Source organism: Sciurus vulgaris (genome assembly GCF_902686455.1).
Source record: "Sciurus vulgaris genome assembly, chromosome: 2".
NCBI lineage: Eukaryota > Metazoa > Chordata > Mammalia > Rodentia > Sciuridae > Sciurus > Sciurus vulgaris.
The window spans coordinates 176037312-176051527 of NC_136462.1; the positions used below are offsets into that span (position 1 = coordinate 176037312).

Below are 14216 nucleotides of genomic sequence, written 5' to 3' on the forward strand. Positions count from 1 at the left end.
TCCCTAGTGAGTATATTAGCATATGTGAGGCCCTGGGGTTCTGACCCTGAAATTTGGATTCAGCAAGTCTGAGGTGGGACTCATAGCCTGCATTTTAAACCAGTACTCCTGGTCCACTTGGGTGATCCAAAACCACGCTTCCAGGATACCGGGTTAGGCATATCTTCTGATGTCACTTCGTTTTAAGCACAGTCCCTTGAAAAGAACATATGACTGGAGTCTTAAAAACCATACTGTAAATCTCTTTTAGTTCCACTTACATGTTTCATCTAATTTCTGCCAGCAAATGTGGGCCTGCTCTGTGGAGTGCAAGCCTGGGACACAACATTAGGGAAAAAACTGCCCAAGGCAGAACAAGACTCTATAGGAAAAACAAAGAGGAAACTATTAACAAGGAACTGGCAGGTGATGAGACTGAAGGAGAAGGAGACACATCTTCGCCCACGCGCTGGGTGGTGGTCATCTAATGACTGGAGTGCCTGACACAAGTGTTCAGTGAGTACTGGTTAAAAGGATAACGAACACAGAGACACAGAACATTAAGAAAATATGTTCCTGAGAATGATTTCTCAGCCTCGTTAAACTCGGGTCCTCATCCGACGAGCAGAGTCGCATATTCCCCTTTAAGATCATCTGGAAGTTTCGACATAAATTAAATATGGCGACTGAAAATAAAGCAATTGGCAAAATGCTTGAGTGTCCCGTGACGATCCATCACTAAAGGAAAGGTGGGCAGGCACGGCAGGTCCCCGGGAGACCGAGAACCACCAAGCTCGCCCGAGCGCGCCGGAAGTCAGGCCGGGGCCGCGCCAGTTTCGGCGTCACTTCCGGCGCGCCGTCCGGCGACGAGCATGGCGACATTGAGCTGTGTCCGCTGGCTGACCCGAGTGAGGCCCGGGGCACGTAGGGCCGGGGGCGGGTGGGGGATCGGAGGGTTCGCCCCAGCGTTTTCTGGGGAAGGCAAGATCGCTGCAGTGTTCGGGGTCTGGGGCCCCGGATCTGCCCTCATGGGCTTGCGTCTCTCTGTTGCAGGCGGTGGTCTCCGCCCGAAATCCTGGGGCATGGCGAGGTCTGAGTACCTCTGCCACTGCTCAGGCCGCGACGCCGAGCCAGGTATGCGCGGGTTCCTCCCACGCCCCTGTCCCCTGCTCGCGGCTCCCCAGGCTTTCCCCCACCCCCTTTCCCCAGCACCCTTGCCCCTACCTCAGCGCTGGCTCTGCTGGCCTCACTGCAGGCCCAAGACTTGAGGGTGGAGGGAGCCTTTCCAGTGACCATGCTGCCTGGAGATGGCGTGGGTCCGGAGCTCATGCACGCGGTCAAGGAGGTGTTCAAGGTGAGTGCCCTTGAACGTGAGTGCAACATGAGGTTTCAGAGGCGATAAGGTATGTCAGAAAGAACTTGGTCGACCTTCACGCTGCACTTTTTTGGGACCTGTCCCTGAAGGCTGCCGCTGTCCCGGTGGAGTTCCAGGAGCACCACCTGAGTGAGGTGCAGAATATGGCCTCTGAGGAGAAGCTGGAGCAGGTGCTGAGTTCTATGAAGGAGAACAAGGTGGCTATTATTGGTACGTGTGCCCCTTTGCCAGCCTGCCCATGCGTCATTTAAAGTCAGAAGAGCAATCAATGTTCATTAAGTCCCTGTCCCCAGATAGGAATACATCAACTTCCAGAGTTCCACTACATATGGGATATTGTTCCTTCTCATTGGGAACCCAGGAACCACGTCAGTTGTCTGTAGGAAGGCATCAAAGGTTTGGTGTCCATCCTGAGGCTACATCATTCATCAAGTCTTATTTATGTTTTCTAGAATGCCCTGCTAACTGCTCCTTTTCTTCTGTCTTCCCTTCCTCTGCTCTATTTTATTCTCATCATTAGATTTTTCTGTCCCCGCTTTTCCCCCTGTAATTTCTCTTTAACGTCTCTTTCCTTGGAAAGACCAACCAGATTTTTTCAAGCCCAGTCTTAGCACAGGAAGGTAAGCTCTAATTTATATGCTGGCCCCCAGCTTTTGTGCCTTGGTTTCCACAACACTTGTTTTGTGCTCTTTGACTGCCCTAGACCATGCTAGTTTCTGAATATATGTGTTGCCTTGAGGAATGCATTTCCCTCCGCCCAGAATGTTCTACCTTCAGTTCCATCTGTCATAATTCTCACTCATGGCTTTAGTTTCCTAAAGCTGCCATAAGAAACTACCACAAACTTGATGACCAAAAATGACAGAAATTTACTCTCAGATCTGCAGTGCAAAGACTGAAATTAAGGTGATGGCACTTTGTTTGAAGGCTTAGGGAAGAATCCTTTCTTGCTTCTTCTTTCTTAGCTTATAGATGCAATTCTCCTTTCTCTGCCTCTGGCTTCATATGACTTTCTTCTCTCTGTGTTTCTGTGTCTTTATTCTTTCTTTGCTCTGTAAAGATTTATCTTTGGGTTTAGGGCTTACCTTAATCCAGACCAATTTCATCTCAAGATTTTTAGTTACATTTTCCAAGACCCTTTTCCCAAATAAGGTCACATGTACAGGTTCTGGGGGTTAGGGCATGGACATTTGGGGGCTCACCATTCAGCCTTCTGCACTTGCACCCTAAAGTATGACTGAATCTCCTCTGTGACATTTCCTGTTATTACCAGAGGGGACTCTTGTGCTCCTGTGCATGTTGTTAATTCCAGCCCCATGGCATTTATTGTGTCTTTTATGTTATCTATCTTAAATGCATTGTGTGCTCCTTGAGGGCAGGAGTCATGTGATTTCTTTATTGATACCCCTATTGCCTGATGTAGTTGATTTGCAGTAAGGGTTGACTGAGAAAATGTCAAATTGGTAGACATAGAAACATCAAGGAAGAATGTCCTAGCATTGTTTCTAAGCCTGTTAGACCCAAGTTCATTGAGAAATGTGGGGGGAAAAATATGTTCTTCTCTTTGGTCATTTTGGAGTTTCAACATAAGTGTGGCGACTAAAAATAAAGTACTGGACTAAGTTTTTCTTATTTTAACTGTGTTATTCTTTGCTACTTGTCTCCAGAGGCAATTAAGGTCCTGGATTTGGGAGTAGGAGTGGAAGTTGGGGGTCTGGGTTGTATTTTGTCCCTGGGGGGGATCGGACACTGGTCTCTGCTCCCTTGGGCTAACCCTCTCACATAATTCACTTTGTTTGTACAGGAAAGATCCATACCCCAATGGAGTATAAAGGGGAACTAGCTTCCTATGATATGCGACTGAGGTAGGTGGGTAGAAGGGCATGGATCAGAGGGGTGTTAGGTACCTGGCACAGGACTGATGGCTGTGTCTGCCCTCAGGCGTAAGTTGGACTTGTTTGCCAATGTAGTCCATGTGAAGTCACTTCCTGGGTACAAGACCCGGCACAACAATCTAGACCTGGTGATCATTCGTGAGCAGACAGAAGGAGAGTATAGCTCTTTGGAACACGAGGTGAGGCCCCAGGAACTTGGGATGGCCAGAATGGAAGTAGGTGAGAGGTAGATCTCCTCTTCATCCTTCTCCCCAGCGTCACCTAGCTGCTTCTCTCTTCTCATCCAGAGTGCAAGGGGTGTGATTGAATGCTTGAAGATTGTCACTCGAACCAAGTCTCAGCGGATTGCAAAGTTTGCCTTTGACTACGCCACTAAGAAGGGGCGGGGCAAGGTCACAGCTGTCCACAAGGCTAACATCATGTGAGGGGTATAACTTTTCATGGGATAGGTTTCTGAGGATGTAGCCTGATTCTTGGCTGATTCTGTTCACTTTGACTCATGTGCAGGAAACTTGGGGATGGATTGTTCCTGCAGTGCTGTGAGGAAGTTGCTGAACTGTACCCCAAAATCAAGTTTGAGACAATGATCATAGACAATTGCTGCATGCAGGTAAATGCCTCTCCCGTCTCTACTCATGATGATGAGAAAGAGCAGGGAGTAGAATTCACTTCTTCATGCCCACATTTCACTCCCTAGCTCGTGCAGAATCCCTACCAGTTTGATGTGCTTGTGATGCCCAATCTCTATGGCAACATTATCGACAATCTGGCTGCTGGCCTGGTTGGGGGTGCTGGCGTGGTCCCTGGTGAGAGCTACAGTGCAGAGTATGCAGTGTTTGAGACGGTAAGTGAGGTCACTTTTTCCTTCTGTCATTTATACCTGTCCTTTCTTTCTTTTCTTTTTTTTTTTTTTTTTTTTTTGCGGTACTGGGGATCGAACTCAGGGCCTTGTGCTTGTAAGGCAAGCACTCTACCAGCTGAGCTATCTCCTCAGCCCTACCTATCCTTTCTTCTATTTCAGGTCTCTCATTTCTACCTATGCAATGCCTCCTTCTCAGTGACCCTGGCCTGCCCTTCCTCTCTCCTATCATACTCTTTCTCAGCCTGCTTCCTCTCAGTAACTCTGGCCTGCCCCTCTCTCCACAGGGTGCCCGGCACCCATTTGCTCAGGCAGTGGGCAGGAATATAGCCAACCCCACAGCTATGCTGCTGTCAGCTTCCAACATGCTGCGGCATCTCAAGTAGGTCATGGGAGGCAGCGGGTGGAGGCTGGCTGTTGTAAGGGAACCTTAGCGGGGAAAACCAAGGAACAGTGTTGTGGGCAGTCTTAAGTTTTTTCTTGTCTACATTGACAGTCTTGAGTATCACTCCAGCATGATCGCCGATGCGGTAAAGAAGGTGATTAAAGTTGGCAAGGTGAGTTTAGAAAGGTGCTGATTCTGGGCTTTGGTACTGCTCTCTGGGGAACCTGCAAGGGGGTCTCCTTTCCCTCCAGGTCCCTAGAACATCTTTTGCTCTGTGACTGCCTCAGGGCTGTTCTTACCCTTCCTTCTCTTGGCTGTTTCATCCTTTTGGTCTTCTTTGCTTCTTTTAGTTCCCATCTGCTGTTCCCTCTTTCCTGTTCTGTCCATTGCCCTTTTCATGGTCATCTGAAGGCAGAACTTGCAGTACTTCCTCTGGGGGTGGAGCAATGGAGGGAGATAGCAGGCAGGATGAGGCACCAGCTTCACCCTCTTCATGTCTGGGAGCCCTGTCTTCGTCTCCATTTCTCCCACCTGGTCTGTCTTATTTCCTCCAAGGTAACCTCATCCTCTGGTGTGCACTTCCCCACCTCACTTCCTGCTCAGCCTTCCATCCTACCTTGGCAGCAGTTATCATAGTGGCTCAGAAGAGTGGGCAGTCTCTGCTCCTCCACACCTGGCTACCTCCTTTCATCCCTGCTGCATTGCATCTTCTTTCTGGCCATCTGTCACCTTTTCTTGGGTTCCATCTCCTTGACCATGCTGCCCTTCCTTAATCCCTTCATGGGCTCTCTTCTCTTCTTCCCCACGGCTATTGCCGACGGTGGCTGTAGGTACGGACTCGAGACATGGGCGGCTACAGCACCACAACCGACTTCATCAAGTCTGTCATCGGCCATCTGCACCCCCATGGGGGCTAAAGCCCTTTATTCCCTCCAACCTCACAAGGACCATACTACCTACACATCCCTTCAGTACAGTGGACCAGGGAAGAGACCTTGAACCTCTAGACAGTGGACCATAATTGCTTTTTCTGGGCAGAGCCTAGGTTGTCCTGGGTGGGGCTGGCTTCCTTAGGGAGCTCTATACTGGGTGGTGGTGGTTAGGGATGGGGGCCTAGGCCACAGGATGATGACGCTTCTCCCCACAGGTTCGAACCTCTGACATGGGCGGCTATTCTACTTGCCATGACTTCACTGAGGCTGTCATTGCTGCCCTGCCCCACCCATAGGCCCTGCCCACACTCCTGTAAGGTGTTTACCAATAAAACACATATATCAGCTTTTGTGAATTTGTTTTTTATTGGGGTTTGGGAGCTGGAGTGGATAGTCACCTTGGGGTATGCCCCCGCCCCCCAAGGAATGTCCGTTCTAATCTTCCTGGGATGCTTTTTGCAGTTTTTTCTTTTTCTTGGTGCTCCCTTTGCTGCCAGCAGCCTCTTCAGGTCCACTGCTGACTGGCTCTTCCTTGGAAGAAAATCTCCTCCTCTTTTTCTTGGGGACACTCCTGCTGCCTGTCTCTTCAGGCTCGCTAGCTGTTTCTTCCTTGGGTGAAGACTTCTTCCTCTTAGGAAGACTTGTGCTGCCACCAGCTGTCTCTTCAAGATCACTACTAACCAATTCCTCCTTGGAAAAAGATCTCTTTTTCTTGGGTTTGGTGATAGAGACAGATGGCTCTTCCATTCCATTCTCCTGAGGAGCCTCCTGGGGCTTTTGTTTTTTCTTCTTTTTGGGTTTTTCATTCGTCTCCTAAAGGGGAAAAGGGAGAAACGGGCATAAGGACAGTATTATCTATGGTATATGCATTGCCCTCCCTGCCATTGAGATAAAATAGAAAAGCAAACTACCCAGTGCTTTTGGGATGGTTGTTTAATGGTGTGGGTCTACATTTGGACACCTACCCCTGAAGCTATCCTCAATTAGAATTCAGAACTAGAGAGCACATAAAGAGACATGTTCTAAATAAATTTGTTAAATAACCTATAGGAAACCATGCTAGTTACATTAGTGATCATGTAAGTTATAAAGACTGAAATAATCACCAAAGGCACTAAAAATGAAATGGAATGATTGTAACCTGGTGCACTGGACAGCTAGCTCCCTTGTCCCCACCCCACTGTGAAACGCAAGCACTTCTGGACACACATCTAGAGCAGGCATTCATACTACCCCCGGTTGTGGACTCCTGGGAGGCTGCCGAGGACAAAGCACACTTGCCCAGGAAACAGGTGTGTGCTACAACCAGCTCTGGGCTCTTGAGCAGGTTCTCTCAGCACCTATCTCCTTCCTACAGAATCAAGAGGTAGTTAAGAATTTTGGTCCAAAAGCCTGGACACCAGACTGTGGCTTGATATGGCACATCCTTTCTGCTGTTGAGAATCAACCTAGGAACTTCCCTGAGGGCTGACCTGCTGACTGACCTCACACTCCTCTGGAGTGCTACTGCTATTTCCTGAAGATGCCAGGGCAAGTGCAGCCAATCGCTTTTTTTTCCTTCTTTAAGCGCTTCTTCTCCTGTTTCTCCAATTTCCTGGTAATCTCAGCAGCCGCTTCCTCTGCCTGGCAAAAAAGAAGTTCTGAGAAGGCTTGAAGACCTTGGCTTATGATAGCTGCCTTTATCTTTATTGGATCAGGCTCATTAAATCAGTTTTTGTTTTTGCCTCCACTCCACAAGGTCAGGCCAAGCAAGATAGTTCATCACCTCCAATAGCCGCTTATAGTTCACCACCACCCTACAAAGCCCAAACTGACCTGAACCATTGCTTCCTTCATGACATCCAGATTCTTCCGTGGAATCTCTCCAGTCTCATAGAAGGACAGTCGCTCCTCAACTTGTTCTCGAAGCTTCTCCCCAAATACACTTGTGGGAATCTCTGGATGTAGGTGTGTGGGTAAACAAATCCTGTCAGCCCCTAACAGGACAAACTACCTCCCATTCCCAGTATTTCCTCTACCCTCAGCTTCACTCAGACCCAAAGTATCAACACTCACTAGGTGAACTGCTGTTGACGAAAAATATCAACCATCATTGTAGAAGCTGCTAAGGTAGTTAGCCTCCCCCACTCCCAGCCCCTTCTCATAAGTGCCAACCTCCCCACCCATACCAGAGAAGCAATCGATTCGTGAGGCAATACTGCATTTGTTTGCCAGGTATCGGGAGATGCGGCCTTTGTTCTTGGCTGCTGCTCGGCCAATGAAGGTAGAGTGGAAAATGAGTCCATATTTTGGTGTGTTACCCCTTGTCTTCAGGGCTCTGAGAATATTCAGTGGAGAGTTTAAGATCAGAAATTTCAACCCCATTAGCCGAGGCAGCTCCTCCCATTACCTCCCCTCCAAGTCTCCAGTATGTCTCAGGCTGGCCTAGACCCCAACACATGCCAACCCATAGCTCCCAGAGGCAGAGGGAAGGCAAACAATGTCGCTGACCTGGAAACTTGGTCCCTTTGCTGGGCCCTGGGAATCACTCAGACACCAGGACTGGCCATCACCCCCATAGCAGAGGCCTGTATAGGTCAGGGAGCCCTGGTCAGCCATCACTGTGATCCCCAAACAAGCAGTGGCACCAGAAGTGGCACCTGATATGGGCAGGTGCCCTCACTGGTACCTGAACAGGGCCTTTTCAGCCCCAAGGATCTGCACTGTGGATGCTGGATACTTGGCCAGGTTGGTGAGACTGCCAGCATGAGCAATGAGACGTGCACCGACCTGGAGAAAAGATTCAAGGAAGAATTGGAAGTGGGAATTGTTGACCTACTACTCAAATAACCCCTGCTTTCTACCGCCCCATCAGGCACAACTGGGGACTGACTATACAGTGGGTCAGTCAGGAAGTACTGCAGTGCAGAATAAGAACAATCCTAGTCCCCCACTTTTGTGTTCCCCATGACGCACCGCTTCCCCAATTAGGGCTGACAGGCTGGGGGCTACTTGGCTCATCTTGGAGCGCAGGTAAGTGTGTAGGCTCTGGCGGTACTCTGACAAAGACACCACACGACTGGAGAAGCTCTCGATGTTTATCAAGTCGATGGCAGATATGTCCATGCCTAGGAAACACCTAGTGTGAACAGAGGGGCCAGATATTCAGTCCCATACCTTATGCTAGGTGCCAGGCTCTGCACTGACCCATGGAGGACCGCGAGGCATCCAGAATAGCTTTAGCTTTGGCCCCATCCATTGTCAGCTCCTCCAGCTTCTCCAGTTTTTCCTCGTTCAGTTCTTTTCGGTTTCCAATGAATTGGGCAAGGCGGCAGTATGTGGCATTGTCATTGACGATCTTCACCAGTTCTGGAAAGTGATACCCGTACCACTCCCTGCAAAGAGTATAATCACTTCCTGACTTAGCTGCCATGTCTCAAACAATGAAGCTATAGCCTCAGCCCTCTCCATGCCTACTCTGCCTGGAAGAAATGGAACAAGTCAGACTCAAAGCCCTCCTGCAACTCCATGTTTCCCCATTCACAATGCAGACCAGGCACAGGGCTTGGGCTGAGGTGTACATGGGGTAGGCTTACTCTGCCTCCTTTTCTATACAGTCAGTGTAAGAACACAGCCTGTGGTAAGCATCAGGAGGCCCAGCTCCAGCCTAGTGAATGATTCTTCTACCCACAGGAACTGTCGGCCCTGATTTGAGGACACAAAAATTGGCTAATCTACAGGCCAAAGACTCCACTATCAAAAGGGTGGTCCCTTACCTGACACGCATAGAGAAAGTATTGATGTCTTTATCCAGTTGGTCCAGAAGGCTAATGGACTGGATGATCATGTTGTCCACCCGGTTCACATTAAACTTAACTTTGGCACGAGAGTAGCTGTGTCCCAGCCCTAGCTGGGCTTTACAAGCTGACAGGTCAGTCAGACCCTTCACCAGATTATGGAAGTGCAGACGAACTCCTAAGAGGAGGGTAGGACTGTGAGCAAGGAGGGGATCTGAGCTAGCTCCTGCACCCCTGGGCACCAGGTAAGCAGGAGGCTGCAACCTCAAACAAGTTATTAGACCCCTCTGAAAGGCGTCAAAAATGGCAGGAGTGTCTTACCTCGAAGGATCTCAGCTACCACGCCTCCAGTCTGGCAGTTGTACCCTAATTCCTCCTGTATAGCAGCACCAATCTTGGGATCCCCAACCCCCAAAAGCACTTTCTTCTTTTTGGATGGCAGATGTGTCTCCAGGAGCAGGCGGAGGTCCTCATGAACAATGCCTCAAGGCAAAGAAAATAGTTCCCACTAAGATGGTGAAGGATGTTTGAACTGTAAAAGCTCAGCTAATCACCCTGGTTCCCTAGAGCATGCTGGGATGGCATGCCTACACCTCTCCCCTTCAGGCATTGCTCAGAGACATTGAGACATCAATGATTATACTCAGGGGATTGACAGATTCACAAGTCATCACTGCAAAGCCTGGCTCAACCATGGGAAGAACTGGACTCAGGTGCAATATTTAAAACACATAATTGAGAAATGCATATTTACAACCTGATTTGCCTTCTGAGACCAAATCCCCGTTTTTTGGCCTACATTTACCAAAATTACCCTTTTCAGTCAATTGAAAGGTAGAGAACCAGACTAGTGTTTAAACTTAGGCATGGCCCTCCAACGTCCATTTTTTAGGCATCATTTTTCTCTACAGTGCTCTCTAGGAAATAAAACCTACATCCTTTAGGTCACAAATACTGTCCAGCACAAACAAATCAAGTGAAGAAAAGCATATACTATTATAAGACCTCCAAGAGTGTATCAGTAGGAATCACATCTCACTTTCCCCTTGAAAGACTTGACTCAGGCCAACTCACCTTCAGACACTGCATTGGCATTTTCCAAGGCAACCTGGGATGAGGAAAAGGGACTAAAGGCCACAAGACGGACAATGTTGTGGAACTTGCCCAGGCTGAGCACACACTCCTCCACCTGTGGGGACAAAAGAGGATGTGTGGTTTCATTCCTTCACTCTAGCCTCTGCGGTGCAGTAGAGTAGCAATTATCAGCCTTAGACATTATTAAAATATACCAATGCCTCACCTCCACATCCCGGGTTCAGCTTTAACCCATTCGAGGTGGAATCTGGAGGCTTACTTCTAAGCGCTTCTAAAGTGATTCTAACCATGAGTCAGGGTAAAGACCCCCTGCTCCAGAACTAGCTTTCCCAGTCTCGCCCTCCCTAACCCGCGCGGCCGGCCACGTGGGAGCGCGCAGTGCATGCTGGGGCTCGGCGGCCCGAGGGGCTGCAGTGCAGCCGTGCTAGCCCACCGATCTCACCCACCTGCGGCAGTAAAAGACTGATCTCCTCCACTTCCTTCAGCGCCAGCAGCGCGTAGCCGACCGCGTGCTCGAACAGCACGTGTAGCAGAACCTGGAATGGGAGCCGGGAGCAAACATCAGCTAGGCTCGAGTCCTGGCACCGCTCCAGAGCAGGCCCTGGCCCAGGCCTGGGCTCCAACTCTAACCCAGACCCAAACCACGGCCTTCACATCGCCCACAACCTACAACCACTCCTCACCATGGCGCTTGCTCCTTGCCCGGCTCGCAATGCGGCTAGCAGGCTCTAGCGCGCCGAACCAGGAGCCAGAGGCCACGCCCTCTATTAGTTGACCAATCAGAGGCTAGGGACGGCACCATTCTCAGGCCTTCGGAGGGGTCGACTGGGGTGGTATCGCCCGGAGGGCTGGCGGGGGTAGTGCGGCGCGCGAGCCGGCGGGACTTTTCTGGCCTCTGCGGCTGCGCGGGCGGGCGCGGTTGCCGGGGACGCGCGTAAGCCGTCTTGGCTGCAGGCCCTGAAACGGCTTGGAAAGGCGCTTTTCCTAGTACCCCGAGCCCCCGTGTTTTTATTATATAAGTGGAGGGTGGCAGAGCTCTTTGAAGTTGGAGCAGGAGGCACCACCTGGGCCACGGTGACCATTCCAGACAGGAGTTTTGCGGACCCGGCTTCCTGCCGCGCTGGTGACCTGGGACCCCAGACCCACCCCCAGCGCCCCGGCCGCAGGGCCCCTCACCCCCCGGGAACCCAGTGGTCCGCGCGCCCTTCCCACTTGCCAGGGACCGGAGTGGGGCCTGGGGTGCTCTGACGCAGACCCTGCAGGAAACATGGCTTCTCCCGGCGTTATTTATGCTTTTGTATTTTATTTAGTATTATTTAATCAAAAAATGATGGTGGCAGGCAATGCGGTGGAAAAGGAAGGTGATCCCACATCTTCCTAGGCCGTTTTCTTGCTCGCTTCACAGGACCAGCTTCTTTTGCGGGCCACGTGTTGCTCACAGTCTGGAGCGGCCCTAAATTCCTGTCGCGTCAGGCAGCTCCAAGTGAATGGGAGCCGCTTTCCTGTCCTGTAGGGCGGCTTTTGGCGCTCAGGTGACGATTTTAAAATTACTTTTGCTTTAAATAACTAATATTAAAATTTATAAATGCCGAACCTGGTTATTCTTCAGTAGTATATTCCCTGGTTTTAAAAAAAAAATTCTGAGGGGATTTTAAATGTTACATTCTTTGAAGTCACATTTACAACTTCAGTGTTTTTTATTTTCTTCTTAAACGATTCAATGACTTGACAAAATCCAAGTACTTAGTTCACTTTTTTTTTAGTTCACTCTGATATGTTAAACCTAAAAGTATGATTGTAAATCTTAAAATCCTCATAATCTCAATATTACTTAGATGTGATTAAATCGTTATACATACAGATTTTTAATCACAAGTGTGAATCAGTTACCGCATTTCATTTTTAAAACAGAATTGCAAAATTTAACGTATTACATACTTTAATTTAGTGTATTAAATATAATGTTTGGGACTAAACATTTAATACACTAAATGGATGATTTCAGACGGTGGAAAATACTAATGATTCTACAACTTTGGTTTACTTGTTTCTATACTTAATCCTTAATCTTCCTGGGTGTGCAGGTACATATCCATTAAGTAAAGAACTTGCAAGTAAGAAATCAGAATCCATTAATGGATTGCAGAATAAGGGCACAATGGCACTTGCCTGTAATCCCAGGCTGAGGCAGGAGGATAACAAGTTGTAGGCCAGCTTGGGCAACTTAGTAAGACCCTGTCTCAAAATAAAATTTAAAAAGGGACTGGGAATGTAGCTTAGTGGTAGAGTACCTCTGGGCTCAATCCCCAGTATCACACACACAAAAATAATAACAATGGATTGCAAAACTAGTTTGTTCATTCATGGCCAGTATTTTAAAAAACCAGATTAAAGAGAATAAGAAGTAAGTGTCAAACAGAGTAAGGAGTATTTTTTGTGTGAGATTTTTGTTTCATCTGTACATCCATATTTCTCTCTATATACACTGTGTGTGTATACACACACAAATTCATTTTTCATGTTTATTATGTATACATATATATAAACTCACATTTTTGTGTATTAGTTCCGGATATAAGAAAACCTAAGAATCACTCAATGAGCCAAAAGATAACCTCAGTCATACTTTGGGCAGATTTGAACCTGTTGGCTTCAAAGATGCTACAATGAAGTAGTTTGCTGACTTAGCTGAAGAAAAGTGTACTTCAACAAGTGAGATACAAATGCTTGTGATTAGATGGGGGTATGGTATAAATACCAAAAATAAAAAATTTCTCTGACTTCCTCTCCTCCATCCCTTCATTAAGGTATTTCCTGCTGATACTTATAATCCTGACCCCAGTGGGCACCTGCAGTGTGTGATGTCATAGACTGTCTCTTCCTTCCCCTTAGGCTGTTTGATAGGCTCACTGCCACCACCAAAGTGGACTTTTACAAAACCTTTGATTTCCCTTCCCCAAGCTCTCTTCCTCTCTGCTACCAGAATGATCTTTCTAAGACAGATTATTCATTCCTGTTTCATTTGTGGGTGCTCCTAGTTGCATGAAGTAATGGAAGAATTATGGGCCTTCGCATCCCAGGAACACCGGTGGTTGCTAGTCTCAAAAAATGGCTACCAATGATCCATGCCTCCTTGTATCAGGTCCTATATCACTGATTGAATTGGGCTGAGTCTCTGACTAACTTTAGCCAATGGTATGTGGCAGAAGTTATTCTGTGTCAATTGCAGGCTTCATTCTTTTGCATTCTTGGGAACCTTGAGTTGCCCCAGAAGAAGTCCACCTACTTTGCTGGTGAGATCACTTGAGAGGCCCTGAGACTACATGGATAGGGAGAGAGGTCCAGCCTTCTACCTGCCCCTGCCGAGAGTAGACGTTGTGTGTCCAGCCTCTGCCACCATCTGACTGCAGCCACCTGAGACCCCTACGAGACCAGCAGAAGCATTACCCTGTCTACTCAGAATTGTTAGGGATGATATATTGTGGCTTTAAGCCCCTCCATATAGGAATGATTTGTTATGCAACAGTCTTATGATTGAGAATAAGCAAACCTGGGTTCAAACCCCAGCTCTGCCACTTAACTTACAACATGGTTAAGTTAGTACCCTCATCTTCCTGAGCTTTCATTTCTTCTGCAGAATGAAGATTAAAGATTTACTTGTCCCTGTAACAAAACTTTACTGAACATCTATTATAAGGCCACACGTGAAATAGGGAATGGGAACTCAAAAATGCTAGTTGTCTTTCATCTTGCTCTTTTGTCCCTTTCTCAATAAATAACATGACAGCATTTCTTATCACCTATTCTCAGTTGAGTCCCAATTCTCCCATTACCTGCCATAGAATCTACTAACACTTCGTTCTTTTATACACTCACCTACAATGAGGTGTTTTGAAGCTGACATTCATTTTCTTTTACAG

General features: G+C 48.1%; 2 protein-coding genes across 3 annotated transcripts; one reads left to right on the forward strand and one right to left on the reverse strand.

Annotated features, from left to right (window-relative positions):
- The first annotated feature begins 747 nt into the window (after nucleotides 1-747).
- Nucleotides 748-5775, forward strand: IDH3B (isocitrate dehydrogenase (NAD(+)) 3 non-catalytic subunit beta). 2 transcript variants are annotated; one of them, XM_079126706.1, is made up of 12 exons: nucleotides 748-887; nucleotides 1033-1113; nucleotides 1235-1333; nucleotides 1444-1564; nucleotides 3159-3219; nucleotides 3296-3428; nucleotides 3537-3670; nucleotides 3757-3859; nucleotides 3947-4093; nucleotides 4396-4490; nucleotides 4605-4665; nucleotides 5324-5775. In XM_079126706.1, the coding sequence occupies exons 1-12, from the start codon at nucleotides 852-854 to the stop codon at nucleotides 5408-5410; spliced, it is 1158 nt and encodes a 385-aa protein (XP_078982832.1). In that variant the 5' UTR covers nucleotides 748-851; the 3' UTR covers nucleotides 5411-5775. The 2 variants fall into 2 exon arrangements, with proteins under 2 accessions (XP_078982832.1, XP_078982833.1); XM_079126707.1 differs by having other exon boundaries at nucleotides 5641-5775.
- NOP56 (NOP56 ribonucleoprotein) lies at nucleotides 5534-11049 on the reverse strand. The gene is given in 13 exon segments (XM_079126705.1): nucleotides 5534-6238; nucleotides 6910-6978; nucleotides 6980-7048; nucleotides 7241-7362; nucleotides 7594-7742; nucleotides 8094-8194; nucleotides 8381-8532; nucleotides 8612-8799; nucleotides 9181-9379; nucleotides 9523-9684; nucleotides 10276-10390; nucleotides 10743-10832; nucleotides 10980-11049. Coding segments are annotated over 13 exon segments (1797 nt in total). The 5' UTR covers nucleotides 10983-11049; the 3' UTR covers nucleotides 5534-5860.
- Nucleotides 11050-14216: the final 3167 nt, after the last annotated feature.

Bases quoted from the DNA above. Each gene is read 5' to 3' on its own strand.
- IDH3B (XM_079126706.1), top strand. From the start codon at position 852: ATGGCGACATTGAGCTGTGTCCGCTGGCTGACCCGA. The intron at 1,565-3,158 runs GTACGTGTGCCC...TTGTTTGTACAG, and splicing joins GAACAAGGTGGCTATTATTG to GAAAGATCCATACCCCAATG. The intron at 3,429-3,536 runs GTGAGGCCCCAG...CTTCTCATCCAG, and splicing joins ATAGCTCTTTGGAACACGAG to AGTGCAAGGGGTGTGATTGA.